We start from the raw sequence: 20,658 nt of genomic DNA on the forward strand, positions 1-20,658 counted from the left end.
CCCCCCCGAGCAGCTGGGGTCCCCCCCGGGGGGGGGGGAGGGCGGGACGGTCGCGACCCCTGCAGGTTCCCGCCCCTGCAGGCGCTGCCCTCTCTGCCCGGGACACCGGCGATACTGTTGCTATGCAATGACTAATTACGAGTTTTGTTCACAGAGCACAGATGTGTCGAGTCGGCAAAAATCCGAGCCAAATACCCTGACCGCGTCCCGGTGAGTAACTGAGCCAGCTTCATCTGAGTACTTGGAGGCAAAGGTGGATAAGCTGTTTCCATCCTGCCCTCTTTGATCAGATCTTCCCCGGGACACCGGCGATACTGTTGCTATGCAATGACTAATTACGAGTTTTGTTCACAGAGCACAGATGTGTCGAGTCGGCAAAAATCCGAGCCAAATACCCTGACCGCGTCCCGGTGAGTAACTGAGCCAGCTTCATCTGAGTACTTGGAGGCAAAGGTGGATAAGCTGTTTCCATCCTGCCCTCTTTGATCAGATCTTCCTAAGTAAATTCATCTTCCTTTTTGTGTCCTTAGATGTTTTAAAGAGGCCCCAAACACGTCTAACTAATCCAACATTCCCTTCTCTGCCCCAGTGCATATTGACAAGTAAACAAGAGTGCCTGACTTTTTAAACACTTTCCAGGAATGTTTATGAGTGTCCTGTTTTCTTCTAATAGCAATTATGTCCGAAGAAATCCCTTCAGTGCCTTGAGGATTCATTCTGCGCCTGATGCCAAGAAAGATCATAAATTCTTTAAACCTTGACAATCTTCCATCCTGGTTACATGAGGAGGATGATTTTCCCTCGTATTCCATGCCTGTACTGAGTCTGATTGTGGTGAATATTCCCATGCAAATGCTGTTTCTTGAAGAGCCAGTGCAAATGGTGACCCTTCCTTTCTGCATTAATACCTACCTACCTGCTAAATAGTGAATGATCCCTCTTCTTCACTCAGCAATCCCCTTTATCATGTTTCAGTCAGTGAAATAACCACACTTCACATCCTTATGTAACAGTTAGCAACATGTCCACATTCTCAACTTATCTTGTGAGTAAAATTTCCCACATCCCATCTGACCACATGCCAGATAGTGCCACTCCTGTCTGACCTCTTGGTAAATAACTTATCCATCCAACAGCACAGCCCAGAGTAGAACCTCTAATCCCATTGACTTTCTCTGCTGATGAGTTGCACCTAGTCACAGCATCTTCTCCAGCTGCAGTCTGGCAAGCTGATCCGATCCTTGCCGTTCTCTGCTTGGCTAACTACCCCCTCATATATAGACTGTAGTGTGCTAATGACCATACATCTCCACAGATATCCATTTGTCCACTTCAAGAATATCTTTCATAACCCTAGGGGAAAAAGAGACATTGAAATGCATAGTGTGAGTCAGAATTACATGATGCTGTATCAGGAATGGACAGCAAGGTGTGGATGGATACAGGAATTAAATCTCAAATTGCAGTGTGATGTTTTGTCTGGGCCAATACATGTTTTCTGCCTGATGATTCAGATTGAGCCATGTACGTTTCACAAAACAGTTGGTATCAAATGTATTTTTGGCATTTAATAGTCAAAAGTGTTTTTCAGACTTAATGTATGTTTCCTGCTTTCCAGATTATAGCCTGCATCCAGAATGACAGGTCAAAGTGACTTCAATTTTCAGCTGTTTTATCTATCTACCTGCATTTAGAGATGTTTCAGTGTTTCAAACCTATTAATATAATATATGAACAGCCTGCCTGTGTCCTAGGCTAGACCTTTTAGGAATAAAATGGGAGGTGAAAGAAATTCATGCTTGCTAAGCACTGCAATTTTAAATTTGCCTGGGGAATCAAGTGGTCTAAAGGTTAAAGGAATCTGTAAGTTTTATTAGAAGCCATTTACCAACAGCCTTGACTTCCAGTTATGAAAGTTTCTGCATTATGGAGCTAAAATTGTGTGTTACTATAGTCTTAAAAAAAAAAAGTATCAGTTGTGAAAGCTTCAATATTCCTTTCAGGTTGTTCTTGGTCTTCCTTACAGTTCCCTCATACTAAATTGCAAGGGCAGCTACTATGCCCTCCTCCTGTTTCTGCAGGCAGAGCTGAAGAAACTCTAAGGAGAACCCTTTTCAGATCATAATATAGCATATTTTGTAAATTTATTTGAGCTTTGTAAATTACCTGTATGCTGTAGCAATGGGGAATGCAGAGCTAAGGAATGGAGACACTGGAACCTCTTGTAAGCCTTATTTCCCCACGTGCTGCAATTTTTCCTTCAAGAACTAGCTTGTGGGGGGCAGTAAGCGCCAGGTCCTTTCCACAAGTAATACTTAATTCTTCTTCTTCCTGTACCTGTTGCTTTTTGTTTGTTTTGTTTGTGGCCATCTTGCCATCTTTCCTTCCTGTAGTCAATTTCTAATTCCTTAACATATGAAGTAAGATATTCTAATATCAGTTCAGCATAATACAAAGCACAAAATAGCATCAGAGTCTCGTACCTTGACAACAATAACATGGTGGAACAAACAATGTGTCTGAGAGTGCAGTTATATTCAAAATAACACGCCTAAAAAAAAATCTGGTTTCCAGTGATAAAAATCGGTATGTTATTGCAGACCTGAGTCTACAGACATTGTAAAATAGTGATTAACATAGGCAGTCTTTTTTTGAAGTTGCAAACAAAAGTCTGTTGATGCTGCAAACCTAGGCATGTCTGCTTGGGTTCCTACCTGCTTTCTGTTACCAAAGACTCCCAGTGCAGGCAGAGAATAGCCACATTCCTATGGTGGCCTAGCAGCATAAGCATGGGTTGTGATTCTTTATTTATTTATATATTTTATTTTTTCCTTGCAGCCTGTTTATCCCATCTGGCTCTCATTCATATATAGCTAAAACCTACACTTTATTATATGGCTTCACTGTCATCCTGTAACTTCATCCAATTAACTAAAGCTGTAATCTTACAGTTTTTAACATCAGGTGCATACTTACATTGCTGGATTATCTGGCAGTATAAGTCTGGTATAGCAGAGGCACACAGACAAGATCATATTGCAGCACCTTTCTGGTGATTTGATGGAGTGCTCAACTGGCATCCTTGGGAGGCCAGCTGGTATTCCAGAGCATGCTGCAGCCATGCTTCATTTCTTTTCCTTGAGGCACTGTTGAGCCTGGATGAAATGCTTGGTGGCTAGTTGTGGGAAGTCAATAATCATCACCAGATTAATTATAGGAATGCAGACTGTCAAATCAAAAGCAGTACTGCAAAGCACTGTAAAAAAATGAATGTGGTCTATAGCCAACTAGAACCTTGCATTATACCACAGTTCACACTGCAATTCTATTAGAGTTTTGACTGTGTTCAGAATTAACATGGCTTCTTTAACTCTTCACTGAGTTACCTGAATTATGCATGTGCCTCTGCTTAGCATGACCATTTCCAACATGCAGCACACACGGGGAACTTCAGAACATTTTGAAAATTAGCCATATTTAAACACAATAGGTCATTACTGTCCTGGTATGAATAAGTCTCAGAATCTCAGAAGAGTTGAGGTGGGAAGGGACCTCTGGAGGTCATGTGGTCCAAGCCCCCTGCTCAAGCAGGGCCACCTACAGCCAGCTGCCCAGGACCGTGTCCAGGTGGCATTTTGAGTATCTCCAAGCTGGGAGACTCCCCAGTCTCCCTGGGCAACCTCTGCCAGTGCTCAGTCACCCTCACGGCAAAAAAGTGTTTCCTGATGTTCAGAGGGAACCCCCTGCCTTTCCATTTGTGCCCACTGCCTCTTGTCCTGTCGCTGGGCACCGCTGAAAACAGCCTGGCTCCATTTTCTTTGCACCCTCCCTTCAGGTATTTATACACATTGATAAGATCCCCCTCTCCCCCACTCACGCCGCCTCTTCTCCAGGCTGAACAGTCCCAGTTCTCCCAGCCTTTTCTCATGTGAGAGATGCTCCAATCCCTTAAACATCTTTGAGGCCCTTTGTTGGGCTCTCTCCAGTATATCCACGTCTCTCTCTTGTACCGAGGAGCGCAGAACTGGACACAGCACTCCAGGTGCGGCCAGGGCACCCCACTGACTTGTGCTGAACCTGGGGTCTGCATTGTTGTAATTTCGTATCATCAATGTACAAAGTTAAAAGGTGTATACTTTCCTGTCACAGCTTTCTTTTAGGCATATTGCATCTTTTTACCCCATGATTGTCAACTGTGGGCATAAGAAGTTTAGCACCATTGTGTATATGAATGTAGATTTCAGTGCAGTTGTAAAATCAGGTTTTACAGTGCTGAGCCAGTCCCACCTCTTATTTGGCTGCAGTCAAACCTTTTTGTTCCTCCCCTCTGCTCACTGTTGTAAGCCTCTACCAGCAAGCGATTTACAGAAGCTGTCCATACCAATCCTGAAAAGCCTGACCTTCGTACTTGCACTTTACAGGTCATAGTGGAGAAGGTCTCAGGATCTCAGATTGTTGATATTGACAAGAGGAAGTACTTAGTTCCATCTGACATCACCGTGGCCCAGTTCATGTGGATCATCAGGAAGAGGATTCAACTGCCATCTGAGAAAGCAATATTCCTCTTTGTAGACAAGACTGTCCCACAGTCCAGGTGAGCGGCTATTCACTTGGTATTCAGAACTATTTCAGCAAGCCTGTGCATATCAGAGGGACAGTAACTCCCCTCTTTGAGGCTTATTTGGCGATTTTAGGAGGTGCGTGGTTACATCTTAATCTCACTGTGGTAAGTTTTTTTCTTGTGACTTTGATAAACATTTCTTGAGCTAAGCTGAAAGAAAAGGTGACTGAAAAATACATTATGATTTACTTCCATGGCAAGAGGGTGATCTCTGGCGTTATTATGATATCTTTGGTTGAGTGCGAGAACATTTATATCATTGATGCCAAAAAAATAATCAGTCTCAATGTAACAAAAGTGTTGCATGTTATATACTCAAAAGCAAACACCGTAAGTATTCTGAAAAAACAACCTGTCAGCTCACAAAGAAATTATGTTACAGACTAGTTGCTATTGCTTGTTTTAAAAATTACTTCTTCTATAAACACAAAATACAACATTACTTTAGAAAGGTTTTTCACATTGCTTTTATATTGGAGTAAGTTTCATCGTTGTCTGCTACATACAGAATAATGTAGAGCAGAAGCAGCTACTACAACTGCTTTCTATACAAGATACTTTAATAGTATTTGAGGAACTAGTACGTCATGATTTTACACGGCTTAGATACAATATTATTCTTATTAATCCTTACCTGTGTCACTGTAACAGTCCTTCCTGCCCAGACTCGGCTGGGAATATTTTTATTTACTTTGCGATACACAATAGGGACCTGTGAAAACCATCTTTTTCTGCTTGCTTTTTTCTAGGAGTGTTAGGAATGCCTATATGTCATCTTCTTAACAGCACTGTAGAACTGCTAGGAACAGGAAAGAATAACAAAGGGCACATTGTCTCATCTCACATGCTTGTGATGAGATGTCACACCTCTGCTGGAGAAATAGGGCCTTGAACCTTCAATGTTGATGCAAAGATGATAACTTGTTAACAGATAAACAAAAATCTGATCTGTTAACGGCTCCGCTCCTCTTGTAGGCTGAGTTTATTACATAGGTCACTAACTCTTGACATCCTTCTCTCCTCATCCAGAGGTTTATCTACAACACAGCAATCCCCTTCCATTTCAAGTACTGCCTGCAGCTTTTCCCAGCTCCTCTCTTGGGTAAAAAGCCACAATCGCTTTCCCTATTACTCACATTCAGTCTGTGTCTTTCAGTTCACTAGCCTTTTCTCAGTCTTGGGAAGTCAGACAAAGGTGAGCTGAGGAGGCGTCATTTGTGCAACTGGCTGATGTCAACTGCCTGTTTCATCTGCAGCTACATGGTTCGAGCAGTTGTACTGGCCAAATAATTGCTTGGGTTTCTTTTGTTTTCAAAATACAGACATTGCCCTAAGGACCACAGCCGCTTAGGCTATGAAGGACCACATGCCTACTCAGTTTAAGGAAATACTCATTTGATCAAACAATCAAAACCTTATCCACTGGAAAAGCACTTGTTTCTGGCTAACGTGTAATTTACTGCCTATGCATTTTGGTAGTAGCACTATTTTAAGTCACCACTTTTTAACAACGTAGAAAACAAAGCTTTTACTACCCAAAACATCCTGGACCTCAAAGAAACAGTCCAAAGACCACAAGTTTGATAGACTTGAGACTGGCTAAACATTCATGACTACACCAGGTGGAGGGAGAAATGAGGTTGCCCACACAAGAAGCGATAGGTTAATGCAGCTGCATTCAAGGAAGGTGCTATCAGGCTATTCATCTTGGTACTAGTCACGGCATCAATAAGGGATGATTCAGAACCTGAAATATATTCGGTGACCGATTTCCAATAAAGTAAGGAAGCATTCTGACAAATGCGCATGTGATGAAGTAACAAAACCCTAGACACTGCAGAAAGACCAGGCTCATTTTGCTAACTCAGGAGTCAACTGTTTTTCATGTATCCTCATTTTCATATTTTAATTTACACACAGACTTACAAGTTTTAGCTTTTGTTAATCCTTGTTTATGTGAGGTTCTAACTTACCATTTGCAACTGCCATGATCCAAGCAAACTGTCTTTTTTTTTCCCCCCCCTGCAAGCTTAACTATGGGACAACTTTATGAGAAGGAAAAGGATGAGGATGGATTCTTGTATGTTGCCTACAGTGGAGAAAACACATTTGGTTTCTGAATGGTGGATCTTGGCTGCTACACCATCCTGCTGTGTATCTTGTAAATAGCTGATCGTTTTCTGTTCCGACATCCACAGAAGTTCCTTCTACATATGAGCATTTGCAACTGGATTTATTTCTTAATATATTGATAGGTCTTGTTTTATTAGACTGTTAAATTATCACAAGTTTTGTTGGTTTTATGCTTTTTTTTTTTTTTCCCTCATGGCTATGAATTCCCAGAGCCTCACTCCTTTGGGGAATACACTTGACAATACTGATTAAATAATAAAGCAAAGTAGTTGGGCTACTAAAACATGAAAAGAAGAATATGCATTTATTCTGTTTTGAGGTGTTAGTTTAAGAAAAATAAAAACATGACATTAGTATTGGGAACGCTGGATTTGCTAGCTTATCTTAAGGAGGAGCAAGATTCTGATCATGTTGAATTGAGCTAATATGTTCCTCTTTCTCAATTAACAAACAAGTACAATAAAAATTCCTGTCACAAACAGGCAGTGCTGTCATTTCTTTACCTTAATTTTGGCCAGAAAGTTATACATCACATTTACTAGACACCATACAGCTGCTTATATTTACTAGACCCTGTACAGCTCCTCAGCCTTTAGTAGGGGGATGATGACACACAGAAGAAACAAAGAGCTATCTGTAGGTTCCAAAACAAATAGCTTCAGAGCAACCAAAAAAAAGAGCTATGCCTGCCCACAGGCTATCAATGGAGGAGTAAATACCATTGGCTTTGGAAAGCAGCATCTAGGTGACAAAAGCATAGCATGTAAAGAAAGGGCACCTAGGAGAAGGAATGATACAGATAGGAGACAAGAGAGCTGGAGAAGTGGAAGGTGTAATTTGTATGAGTTACTGCAGAGAGAAAAGTAACTGGTAAGGAGTTCAGATTACAACAGCTGCATGAGCAGCTCAAAAAAAAAAAAAGCAGCAAGCAGTAGTTGTGTTACAGGTAGTTATATAAATACACATCCTTTCCAAGTAAAAATTCTGTAGGTATTGTAAGGATGTTACAGAACCAAGTATGTGAAAGAGCAGCTTTACTATACAGCTGAGTGATGCAGTTGACATGCCTGAGGGACTGGGTGCCATCCAGAGGGACCTGGATAAGCTCAGGAAGTGGGCAGATGGGAACCTCGTGGGGTTCAACAAGGCCAAGTGCAAGGTCCTGCACCTGGGTCAGGGCAACCCCCAGAATCAGTGCAGGCTGAGGGATGAAGGGCTTGAGAGCAGTCCTGCAGAGAAGGACTTGGCAGGCACTGGGGGATGAAAAGCCGTATCCTGGGCTGCATGCCCAGCAGCATGGCCAGCAGGCGGAGGGAGGGGATTCCTCTCCTCTGCTCTGGTGAGACCCCTCTGCAATACTGTGTCCAGCTCTGGGGTCCTCAGCCCAGGAAAGACACAGACCTGTTGGAGCAGGTCCAGAGGAGGCCACAAAAATGATCAGAGAGCCGGAGCACCTCTGCTATGAGAACAGGCAGAGAGAGTTGAGGTGGTTCAGCCTGGAGAAGAGAAGGCTCTGGGGAGACCTTATTGTGGCCTTCCAGTGCTAAAAGGGGGCTTGCAAGAAAATGGGGACAGGCCTTTTAATGGTTTTAAACTAAAAGAGGGTAGATTCAGACTAGATATATGGAAGAATTTAATTATTTTTTTTATGTTGAGGGTGGTGAAACACTGGCACAGGTTGCCCAGGGAGGTGGTAGATGCCCCATCCCTGGAAACATTGAAGGTCAGGTTGGATGGGGCTCAAACAGCCTGATGTAGTGGAATACGTCCCCGCTCATGGCAGGGGGGTTGGACTAGGTGACCTTTAAAGGTCCCTTCCAACCCAAAGCATTCTATGATTCTACTTAGTTGAGGCAGGCAACTAGAACAGAAATGCTGCATGGGAGACAATTCAAGATCAGTTCCTGCAGTTTATAAGCACTATTGCCAAAGCATGCATGCAGCACAGTAAAAGTAAAGAGGCTTTGCCACAAAACCAAAAAAAAACGGTTGTTCATGAGGCTCTCAACTTCTCTCCAAATACCATAGCTACACAGCTACCTCTACTTACAGGCAAAGAGGCAAACTTACGCCTCTGAATGAGGAGCGGGGGGATGTTGGAAAAGCCACCTGACAGAATTGCACAGTACTGGAGTTCACACTTTGATATTAAAGGATAACACTGGGTTGGAAAAGTAGCATTGCTCTGAACTTTGTAAGCCAGCAAGGAAACACTAATTACAATTTAGACTCCTAATAAAAGTTTTACTTCATTTTCATGCTACATGGTGTTGAGGAGTTTAGTTTTTAAAATGTTTCCAGTGACAGTGGAAATTTATCACTTTCCAAGCTTAAATCAAATTCATACTAACTCAAACTCGCATGACGTCACCTTATGCCTAGAATTATGTTTGGCTCGCAGTTACTCACAGGTACTGGCAGGGCTTCAGAATGAGAAGGCAGGAGCCTGTGAAATGTTGACACTATTATTGAGGCTTGTCACAGTAACAGCGCTGAAAATGTGCCGTTGATTTCAGCAAACCTTCCGTTATTCAGAATAGCACTGCAATGTATAGCACTGCTCTAGTAAACATTCTGTTGCTGCTTCCATCGGGAATTCTTTCCACCCCTGCCTTTCCACACATTTAGTACTGATGTTTGCTCTTAATGGTTTTTTTTGATTGAGAATAAAGAAAAGTGGTTTCATCTGTGGTTTTTTTATTACTGGAAAACGTTCTGTTCCCTTTAAGCTGAAACTTCACGGTTTGTCTATGGTCATCATGTCCTATTTTTTGCTAGCTGTTAACAAGAGAGTAAGAAATGTAACTTACAACTGCTAGATAAAGCTAATTACGTGCTAGCACATAGTATATCTAAACAAAACAAGGGGATGAAGTTTTATTCCTACTGTTACAATCGAGGTGACTTTTGGAATACCCTTTATAAGCCTCTCAAAAAAAAAAAAAGCCACCTAACTACTCTCTGTAATTATTAGCTTTGATTTAGGAGCCCAGGTACACAAGAAATTCCAGAGAACGCAAGGATGAATGTTCTACAGCAGTGACTTTACTTTTCATCTGCAGATGCACTTAAAATGGCAATAAAACATCAAGAAACTTCCTTCTGCAATGCACAGATGAAATACATCCCTTTAGACAGTACAGTCACTCTTAAAATGATTAAAAGCCTTTGGGTTCCATATGATCTTCACTTTCTATTAACCCTTCAAGACTGGGAAGGCATTTCAGTTTAGACGCTGAACAGAAAATGAAATACCTCACTATTCCGACAGCCACACTTCTACATCACCTATCTTTAAGCTAACTTGAAGTGTCATCTCTCATATAACTAAACCAGTACTAGATGAATTTAGATGGTCTTTCCTCAAAAATTATTTTGCTTTCACCTATAAACTACTGCTGCAACCCTCTTACCATAGAATGTTTTGGGTTGGAAGGGCCCCCTAGAGCCCATCCAGTCCAACCCCCTGCAGGAGCAGGGATACTGAACTACATTTGGCTCCCAATTCTACACCAACACCTTTCTTTCCTCCTTACCAACAGTAGCTCCCCAGAAGTAATTCACACTTCATTTCCATACTCATGCCTCAAGCATTTTCTCCAGGTCTGGTTTCACAACCAGCTCCTAGTTCATAACAAGCAAAAGGAAGCCTGGCTCCACCGCCTCTGCCCTCAGCAGTGAAGCCCTAGCTCTTCCTTTCTTCTAGTGCTTACTGGGCTTACTGCAAAGCTGATTTAACTCCTAGTGAAAAGCTACACCTTGTTTTGGGCTCATGGGTTGTATTTCTACAAAGACAGTAATTTGATAGTTTTCAGTTTACTCTGAACGTACCAAGATCAGTAAGCGCTCTAGCCTGTGCAAGGTGAGCAGCGGAAGAACAGTGTGAAGCTCAAAACTTTGCTTTTTCAAAGGGAATGGGATGCTAGCGTGTTGTCCCATGGAACTGCAGCCTCCAGCTCAGACTGTTTGCTTCTGCACTTGGACAAAAAAAACCCCTTGTTTCTATGCTCTGGTTTTGACTTCCTTAAAGATAAGCAGGTCTGCCCTGCCTTCTTATTACTGTGATTGAAACCAGAATTTCTGCAGCAGTGAAGCTGTTAAAGACATCCCACTCAAAATAAGGATTACAGTTTCTTTGTTCTGGCAAATAGGGACCATTGGTTCCCATACTAGTTTGGGAAAGTCAAGGACCTATCTGGGTAGTACAAATATGCTCTGTAGAGTACTGTACACACGCCTTGGGAATCTTGGTGCCCTCTTATGCTCTGCTGCTCCCATTACTAATCGATTGGTCATCCTCATTAACCATCAGCTGTGGGCACTTCATTCCCCCTACTTCACCCCCACCCCCTGCTCCCCTGTGACAGTCTCTGCATTCCACCATCCCCCCTACACCTTGCCTACCTCTTTTTTCAGTGTGTCAGCAATTCCAGTGGAAAGGAGTGATACAAGCTTGCAACGTGTCAACTGCTACCTTCCAGGAGCAATTCTTCCAAAGGTCTGCTGACAATGACGAAAGTTTAGTTTGCTACCTCTTCCAAAAGCAAAGACTGTGTTATCTCTTCTCTCTGCGTTTTTCCCTTCTGATTTTTAGATTGGTTTCTTGGTAGTGCCTACAGCATTTCCTAACATTTTGGAATTAAACAGATGCAGCATTTAAATACTTATTTTCAATCCAGTGGAGTATAAAATTCTGCAGGCTGCTCTCAGCCTTTCAAATGCTGCTTTGTTTTAGCCCCTTCCCTCTCTTCACACATTAATTGACTCACTCTAGGTTTAAATATGTCCTCAACTCCATCCAAAAAGTGAGGTTAGTATCAGTGTTCAGCACCTCCAAAACTACTTTTAGACCTGACAAGTAGCAGAAAGCAGCAGTCTACAGTTCACAAGTATTTTACAAATGCACAGGAAAATTGTACCAGGAACTCTCTCTCCTAACAGCCAGGCTCAAATTTCAGGAAAGAGTTAAAAGAATTTACATCATGTGACTGCTCATCTGAGAACTAGTCTGATGCAAAGACTGCAGAACAACTAGCCTTATGTAACTCATTTTAGTATTGCAGCTGGATCGGAAATGGGAACATTCCAGTCTGGTCAGCAGGTTCGCTACAGACCTTGTTGATTAACAAAGGGAAACTAGATACACCAAGGTATAGTTTCTGCAAGATTTCAGGGAAGGACAAAGGTAAATTTCAGGAGCCTGGAAATTTACTGGTTCTCTCTTTAGGTGCACTACAGGACTCCACCCTTGGAATGCTATTTACTCAGTTACAAGAACTGCTACCATTTCTCTTCAGCAGTTCACCCTGTAGCCCATCCGCAATGGCACCTGGCCATTTTTCATCCTCCGATGACTAATGCAAGTCACCCTTCTCCATAATCTCCCGCCCCCTACAAACACATGCAGTAACTTCCCCCTCACCAATACAACTGGTCTTTCTGCACGTTAGCGCTGGATTTGAGAGGACAGGCTTATACACACAGAACTCAAGTTCTTTGTTATTTCTTCATTATTTCTTTGTTATTACTTGTTGTAAGACAGAACTATTCTTATTTGACAAGTAACCCATGTGTGAAGTAAAAGGATTTGCTGTAATCAATTCTCAGACTGCAATGTGATAGGTACTGTTCAGTCCCATGTGTAGCTCTGTAGGTTGACTGTAAACACTGCTTGGAGAACCGCTGTGCCAATTTTTCAAATCCAAAACTATAGTAAGATATCAAAGAACAGAAAACTCAAATCACTAACAAATTCTTAAGTTCTAAATTATCCACTTCTTTCATCCTGCCATTGCGTTGTCCCAATATTTTTGGATTGAATTTTACGAACTGTAGTTTACAAGAGAAAAAGTAAAAAAGAGGAGTTCGCTCAGTAAGTTACCCAGTCCTGACCTTGCTCACAGAAGGCAATAATTGGGACAGAAAGTTTAAGGAGGATTACCCCTGCTTCCCCTCAGCTTACAATGTTGACTGCTTTGCCATGCAGATGTTATTTGGTAATAAAGCAAAGGCAAAGACTGCCAGAGACTACTCCCAGTCCTGCCCCCCCCACTCCAGGCATCTCCCCCTTTGCCAGGTTAGTAATGAATACTTGCCAGGAAACAATGACATAAATGGCTAAGGCATCCCTTCTTTTACTTAACCATGTATCACGGGGTGGGGGTGGGGGGACAGGGCTTGAAACACTGAAAAGTAGGTAAATGTTTGCCTGGAATTACACAGGATTGACAGGTTTGAACCAGGTCATTCAGGAGATGTCTTCCCTGCCCACATAAGCAAAGCAGTTGAAGGGGTATCTGGCCAAGTCCTGAAATGAAGAGAGATGCACAGGATATCATTAAGTGGTATTATGTGACACAGGCTTCTCCCCAGCACTCTTTTGCTTCTGCTTTGGCTATATTTGGTAAATAGAAGCTTATATGAAGGATTCCCAGAAAAAAAAGGCTCTTTAGCAGAACTAGTACTTCCAGTTAGAAGCAATGGGGCTTGGGGATACAGAAAATTGTTCCAGGCACCAGACAAGGAGAGCCAAGAGTTATAAAAATGTTACTTACTATACATTAGGGTTGTCCCAGCAACACAAAACCAACCATAACATTATGAAGAGTAGAAGAAAAAAGCAGCACTAAAATTTTACAATGACACCCTTTCTTCCATAGCACTGCTTCAATTTCAGTTGACATTACTTCCCCTGCAATGGACTAAGGCTGACAGATCACATCCTCAGGTAACAGAGGATGGCACATCACTGCTTCCTTTCTTTTGGAGGCATATTGTTTCATGCAGCCCAGAACTTGAGGTCTGCAATTATCCTTTTCTATATTACAATAAAAAGGGGGCTTCAACTCAACCAAAAGAGACTTCTCTAGATTGCTTTCCTTTTCACCCCTCCCTCCTTATTAGCACAGGAACTAGAGGACATCTTTTCCTGGCCCTTGAACCGCAGAGGTATCTGCTGTGCACCAGGGCTTATTGCTGGATTTACGCAGCCATGTGTATTCTCATGTGAAGTGCAGGTATTCCTTGTCATTCTTGACCCAACCCAGCAGGGCTTGGCTACGCAGCACTTTCCAGGCTTCTTGGTAATTTAATGCAGCTTCCTTGTAGTCCTGGTAGGTTTCTAGAGTCTTCATCCTGACAGAAAATACACAACGACGAAAACATTTCTATTATTGTACTGGATGTAACATTACAAAACGAAAAAAGCAATCAAACACCTAAGAACATGACGATGCCCTATGAGGTCTTTCATGCTAAGTGAAATTCTCTTGTGTTTCTAGGCAGACTTGGAGGGGCCCAGGCCCTGAAGCTAGTGTATCTAGACACTGTCAGCAGTCTTACAAGAGGAACCAAAACAACTCCTCTACCATGCTTCATACACACTCTCCAGCAATAGAAGTGTCAGCATTTGACTGTGTGATGATAGGTTGCAGAAAACTTCCACAACAGAAAAAAATGTTGAAGCAAAGCAGAAAAGGTGGCTATAGGTAGATGCTTTGAATTGGGGGAAGTAGCCTAGTTTAGCTAGAATAATGGATATGATTACTGGCTGGAAGGGAAGGAGACAAGGACAAACAGGACAGTTGTTCTTTTCCAACACAAAGTAATGGGGAAGAGTGAGACAGAGGAGAACAATTTTTTTTTTAATCTTCCTACAGCAAAAGAGACTCAGCAGTTTTGGTGCTCTGTTCCCCTTCCTTGTGTAGCTCCTGCTCCCTACAATCTCAGCAGAACCACTGGTCACTCTCCTGAGTGCATTACACCATTAATTTTCAAAATAGGGCAATTCAGGTCAAGAGTATCTGAACACAAGTGCCTCTAAGACAATTTAATCAAAACTTTTTTCCTTTCCTTGGGTTCCTTTCCCAGTTTCTTTTGTCTCCCTTTGCCAAACGGTCTGTCAGCCACATGTGGCATATGATGTTTATACATTCGATCCAGTACGAAAGGAAGATCACAGACAACATGATCTTCATCAAGAAAGAAGAGCCACACTACTACAGCAACCCTAATCTAAAAAGTCTGAGAACCACCGCACCAACTTCCAGAGCAGGCTTTCACGCTCAAAGGCAATATTGATGACCACCACCACATCCCCCTCCCAAAAAACCCCAACAACCCCCCAAAAAGGTAACAGCAGACCATCAGGAGCTGTATTTTAGGCATTCATTCAGTGTTCTGCTATAAATGTATTTCTAGAACACTGTGACGTGCATAGCAAGCCATGAGATATTATCTCTCCTGAAGAGCTTAGGTTCAGAAAGTGCAAGAGTGGAGAACCTGTCTATGCCATTGCTGAACATGAGAGATGTATACTCTCTTACAAACCTGCCTGCACTCTTGTCACAGCTAATCCATTTTGCTTTCTTTACCTCTTTCACATTAATGAAACTCTGTGAAACTAACCCCTGAGCTGCTCTGGGAAGTTCCATGGAAGGGCCCACTGCAATTCTCCTCCACCTGCCCAGTGGAAGTCACAGAACCCCATTATCAATGGTGCATCATGGTTTAGGAGCATCACTGAACAGGCAAAAGAGCAGCAACAATCTGCATAAGCAGCATTCAGGAAACAACATAGGTCCAAGGTCAACCCACCACAACCAGCTCCAAATCCCTAGCATAGACAAGCCTGTTCCTCTCCCAAGTACTCCAACATGTACCTCAGACACAGCACAAACCACCTACACCTCCTCCTCCACCTCAAAACCATTCTCTGGGGTGCAATACGCATGTTTACACTCAAGGATAACAACCAAATCATTCTTTGGGAATTCTTACGCTAGCATACTGCTTGCACTTAAAGTGCCTGACATAGTTGTTCGAGACTTTGACCCTGCCCTTCTTCACTATAAATGCATCTAATGAGTTACATTTGTCCTTTATCTTAGAACAGCTAATATCAGATGCTGTTTACATCTTCAAAACATGGCTACTTGTACTTATGAGGTCACATTTAGGATGGTCAGAGATCAATAAAGAATTCTACGACACAGATTTTTGGAGTGGCTCAATCTCGTTAAAGGTGAAACAGCTGTTTTCCTTGCATTTGTTTTGGATGCACACATATAGATATAGATCTATATATATAGATAGATAGTTTCCACCTGCCACTAAGCCAAGAGGAAGACTCCAATGCCTAGCTGTTCTTCATTTCTTCCTTGCTAAATGTTGCTCTTTTTCCTGAAGCTGCTGGCAAATCAATGGCTCTTCAACTCATATCCTTTAGTCTGATTCAATTTAACTTTAAAACACATGCGGGATTTTTCTAACCTAGATTATTCCAACAGACCTCTGTTTGGGCACTGTCAGAGTAGACAGTAAGGGAGAACACAGCTAGCACAAAAGCAGGAGAGACAGTAAGCAGCAGCTCAGTATTCTCACCCCACTGTAACAGCTACAAAAGCACACGCAACCACACCTCTTGGGGTCTCACTCTCCAAGCAGACAACATCACTACAGGGTTTAACAGTAGATGCAACAGAAAGCTGCATTTTAAACAGCTTCCTCAAAGAGCTGCCAAAATCAAATCGATTTATTTAATTCATACTCAACTTCCACATTATGCTTCTAAGAAATTTTCAACATATATATGGGAAAAATGCTTTCAAATTCAAAGCACATTACATGTGCCTAAAAACTTCACATGATCTGACTGTATCTCAGCTTTGGTTGGGCCATTAAGGCTCTGAGCATTAGTAATGAAGAACCTGTGACATTTTTTTGGTGGAAGTGAACGCTAGTTTGCTGCCCCAGGCAAAGTCCAGCACTATCATACAATCTCCAGGTCTGCCTGACCACATTCCTTTTATGTTTCCCTTTACTTTATGTTTTACTTTACTGTAGGACCATCATAAGAATTGTTTCACGTACAGACTTTAAAAAGAACATTGAAAAGGGACTAGAAAATGGCAACAAAATTCTTTCCAAATGTGGTTGGGTTTTTTTAATTGGAGAACAGCAGTGACAGTCGAAGTGCACCCTTCCCATGACAGTTACTTTCATTAGGCTGATGCTTGCTTAAAAGCTTCTTCCTTCATCCAGCAGGAAGTATTTAGTGGTCACCTGGCAGAATCCTGTGGTTTTTCACAACTGAACCCAGGCAAGGAAGAAAAAAACCCAAAACCTTAAACATGAAGCCCAAGGGAAGGTTCTATACTTTAGTCTAGATACTTGAATCTTAAAGCCATCTGAAAGTCCTTGAACTCCTCTGCCCAACAGCCCACCCCCTCCAACTAGGTGTCACTGGAACTGGAATCGTCCATACTGCAGACTGAATAGGAAGGAGGAAGAAAGCACAATCTTAGTTGTGACAACTCCTGACTAAATTTAAGAGAAGGGAGGATCAGTCATCCTTTTAACAAGCCCAGCAAGAAACTCAGGAAGGGTTTGTGTTACAAAGTCTCCCTTAGATTCAGACAAAGGGTTGCACAGCCAGCTGCACCTTGCACAAACAGCAATGCCAGGTGACTGTATGGTGGATGCCGCTATGACAAAAGGCGGCTTCCATGTCCTCGGGTGATGAACAAGACACGTTTTTTTCTACCAGCAGGGAAAAGAAAACAACAATGCAAAAAATGTCCTTTGCCATATTACCACCAAGTGATCTGCGAACAACAACAACACTGCAGAGTTTTTTACCTAACAATTCAGATTGGCTATGGCATAACGCTGCCCAACGGCGTGTCATCATTCCTTTGATAGTGAGCATGGAAAACACGAAAAAAAGAAAGATAGATGTAATTTCAAAACATTAACACGAAACAACATGCAAGGAGGAGTCAATAGAAGAGAACTATGTCAGGTGGAGGCAAGAGGTAATAAAGAAACAAGCAACATTTTAGATAGTCTAGCTAGACAAATGAGTGAGAATTTAAGTAAGGCAGAGAAGACAGAGATAGAAATTGTCAGAAAGGCAGAAAGTGGGACAGCACAGTTCAGCACTGTCTGATTTTTTCTGAAGAAATAGCTAATGCTGGCCAAACACCACCTCCTCCTCACAGTCTCAGCTGAAAGCAAATAAACTAAATCCTGAAAAAAAAACAACTGCTGAATGTTAGCATCTAGCTAAGGTACACCACTACAAATTCCTAAACTTGCCTTTTAGGAGAGCCAGCAAAGTTCCGCCCCCAGCAGGCTCTCTACCTGTTCCCATTTAACATTGCCTGCACTGATCTTCTGGAGAGAAGTGAAGAATGAAAGGAAGGCACAAGAAGCAGGAGCAGCAGCTTAGGCACAGGAAAGATGAAAACAAAAGAACATCAGAATCAGTATACTAGTTCCACGTAAAGCTTTAACTATCCCAGTATCCTAGGTCTGACAGTGGACAACAGTAGGTAAAGTAAAGAATGATCTTTGTCCTAACATACACTACAACTACCACGACAAACCATTCAGCAGATCTGGAAGGGCTACAGCATGAGGTTCCCTTGCTGGAGCAGAAAGGATGGGAGGCAGGAGACCAAGAAGCGGACTAGAAGGGGCAGGGTAGGAACTCAGGGCCAAAGTGGGAAAAGGAAACTGGGTGACAGCATAGCACTAGAGCCAACCATTTGTGCGAGGAGAGAACAAGATGCATTGGAATGGGAAGAAAATACAAAACTGGGTAACAGCTAAATACACCCGAGTTTAGAGGAAACAATTTGAGAGTGTGGGAAGTCCACTCAAATTCTCAGACTACAAGGAGGAAAGGAAGAAAACATGTTACAATATTGCGTAGAAAGGGAAAGGGAAGAAAAAGGAAACGGCAATACAAAGACATTTTTTATTTTGCTTTTTAAGCAAAGAGCAGGAAAACCAAAGACTTCAAAAGGAAAGCAATTGGACAAGCTGACTGGTGAGCTAGCACCTCTACTGTATAAACAGTGTGTGCAGCCTAAAAATGATGCCACATCTGCGAGTCAGCTGGTCTGTCAGGAGAAGCCCAGACAGAAAAATGGTAGAGGACAAAAAAGTCAAAGGAAATTACAAAGCCGCTGGAGTCTAGAAAAGCCCTGAGGTGAAGTGGCGTTATGCAGGCAGCACATGATCAGCACAGTGAGTCACCCACCCAACAACGCCCCCGCTCACACCCTATTCTGAGGAAATTATGATGGCTAAACAAGTGAGGGCAAACTCCCACCAATACGGGGCTAATAATTTTATATTTAAAACTGAATTAAGGAGAAAGTGAATCTCTATTTATAGAATCAGTTAAAACCATTTAAGCAATAGCATGGCTCACGTTGACATCAGAATTTTAAAGCAGTTATGAGACACTTCCACAGACACAGAAGTTAACTGCAATCTTTAATTCACAAAACTCAGAAGTAAGCAAGATCAAAATAATTAAAGATCCAGGGTGTGCTTACTTTGGCTAAGCTCATCTTATCTAATGTCTTGGTACCGTGAAAGGCAGAAAAGGCCTATCTCCCCTGCTTCCAGCCACATGTACCTCCTACTTCCTTTGCAAGGGTTTTATTACCTGTTTTAGCTTTCATAGAATCATAGAATGTTTTGGGTTGGAAGGGACCCCTAGAGCCCATCCAGTCCAACCCCCCTGCAGGGAGCAGGGACACCTTTAACCACATCAGGTTGCTCACAGCCCCGGCCAACCTGGCCTGGAATGTTCCCAGGGACGGGGCCTCCACCACCTCCCTGGGCAACCCCTGCCAGGGTTTCACCACCCTCACTGGAAAGAATTTATTCCTTATATCCAGTCTAAACCTACACTGCTTCAGTTTAAAACCATCACCCCTTCACCCCTTGTCCTGTCACAGCTGGCCCTACTAAAAAGATTTTCCCCATCTTTCCTATAGGCCCCCTTTAAGCCCTGAACGGCTGCAATCAGGTCTGCCCGCAGCCTTCTCTTCTCCAGGCTGAGCAAGCCCAACTCCCTCAGCCTGTCCTCATAAGAGAAGTGCTCCAGCCCTTGGATCATTTTTGTAGCCCTCCTCTGGCTCTTACCTTAAGGATGGTTACCTTACCTCCTTAGCTCTTACTTCATCATACACTTAGATGAAAAAAGATTTTAGCCTACTTTTCTAAAAATAAAAATTATTTTTTTTTTACTCAAACTCTTCCTTCTTGTGAAACAAAGAAGGGTAATTTGATAGAATTACTAAACACCAACCAGGTATCAATAACCCCATGACAATTTTGGGGTGGGGGGCTTGAACACCACCAAGCGTACAGTGCTGAAGACAGCTGATCTAACAGCTCGCATTTTCAAAGGAAAAGATACTACTTCCTCCTCTCATCTCTCTCTCCGTTCCTTCTTCTCCAGCTGTCCACTGACACGTTCAGACAAAACCTTTTCAGAAAAAAACCCAAACCACAGAGTTTTCTGCCGAGACAGCAAGTTGAAGAGGCTACAGAGGTGTCCAACAGACACCAGATCTAGTGCAAGAGAAGGACAAGGCTCCACTGATCAAGAACAGAGTTTACCCTTTTGAAATGTAGTAAGCCTTCAGAAGAGATCAGCTGCCCCAGATTCTTACCTTAACCCTAAACAAACAAACCACCTGCAATTTCTTCGGTCTGTCTGTAAAACACGAGATGCAGTAACTACTTCTCCAAGACGGTGATTAAAAAGACCATAGGGTCTTCCTAGCCATCAAGCACATGCCGTATTTTTCAAGTATCGAATTCTAACAATTAGCTTAATCTAAAGTGAGATTCATGAGCAGAATCTGGTATCATCACAGTATTCTTGAGTTTCATTAAATTCATTCTTCTAAATACAAGGAAAGTGTCTTTACCGGAGAGTGTCTGGTAGATCCTCTTGTGAAATACTTGTCACCAGCTTTTGGAATGCGTGGAAGAGTTCCACTTTACAGATCTTGGATCTGATGGGGGGGGGAGGGAAAGAAGAAATCAGAAATACTGATGGGAAAAAATTAAATCAGAAATGCATTTCCTCTTACAGC

At 42.4% G+C, this 20,658-nt stretch overlaps 2 protein-coding genes across 7 annotated transcripts in view; one reads left to right on the forward strand and one right to left on the reverse strand.

Moving 5' to 3' along the window:
• Positions 1-127: 127 nt before the first annotated feature.
• GABARAPL2 (GABA type A receptor associated protein like 2) lies at positions 128-7,726 on the forward strand. Its single transcript, XM_009638849.2, has 4 exons — positions 128-170; positions 355-410; positions 4,422-4,594; positions 6,651-7,726. The coding sequence occupies exons 1-4, from the start codon at positions 128-130 to the stop codon at positions 6,739-6,741; spliced, it is 363 nt and encodes a 120-aa protein (XP_009637144.2). The 3' UTR covers positions 6,742-7,726.
• Positions 7,727-8,443: 717 nt separating this feature from the next.
• Positions 8,444-20,658, reverse strand: part of ADAT1 (adenosine deaminase tRNA specific 1) — a 26,182-nt gene continuing 13,967 nt past the window's right edge. For 3 of the 6 annotated variants that reach the window (XM_035894350.1, XM_009638860.2, XM_035894347.1), the window contains 2 exons: positions 20,491-20,577; positions 8,444-13,888 (listed from right to left, as the gene is read on the reverse strand). In XM_035894350.1, coding sequence (XP_035750243.1) covers positions 13,756-13,888; positions 20,491-20,577 — 220 coding nt within the window. In that variant the 3' untranslated portion in view covers positions 8,444-13,755. The remainder of the gene's footprint in view (positions 13,889-20,490; positions 20,578-20,658) is intronic. The other 3 variants (XR_004842020.1, XM_035894354.1, XM_035894344.1) reach the window with 3 other exon arrangements.

Source organism: Egretta garzetta, unplaced genomic scaffold (assembly GCF_000687185.1).
Source record: "Egretta garzetta isolate BGI_Z169 unplaced genomic scaffold, ASM68718v1 scaffold590, whole genome shotgun sequence".
NCBI lineage: Eukaryota > Metazoa > Chordata > Aves > Pelecaniformes > Ardeidae > Egretta > Egretta garzetta.

Coding starts and splice junctions, on each gene's coding strand:
- GABARAPL2 (XM_009638849.2), top strand. CDS start 128: ATGACTAATTACGAGTTTTGTTCACAGAGCACAGATGTGTCGA. Junction 171..354: donor ACAGAGCACAGATGTGTCGA/GTCGGCAAAAAT, acceptor TTTTGTTCACAG/AGCACAGATGTGTCGAGTCG. Junction 4,595..6,650: donor AAGACTGTCCCACAGTCCAG/GTGAGCGGCTAT, acceptor CCCCCCTGCAAG/CTTAACTATGGGACAACTTT.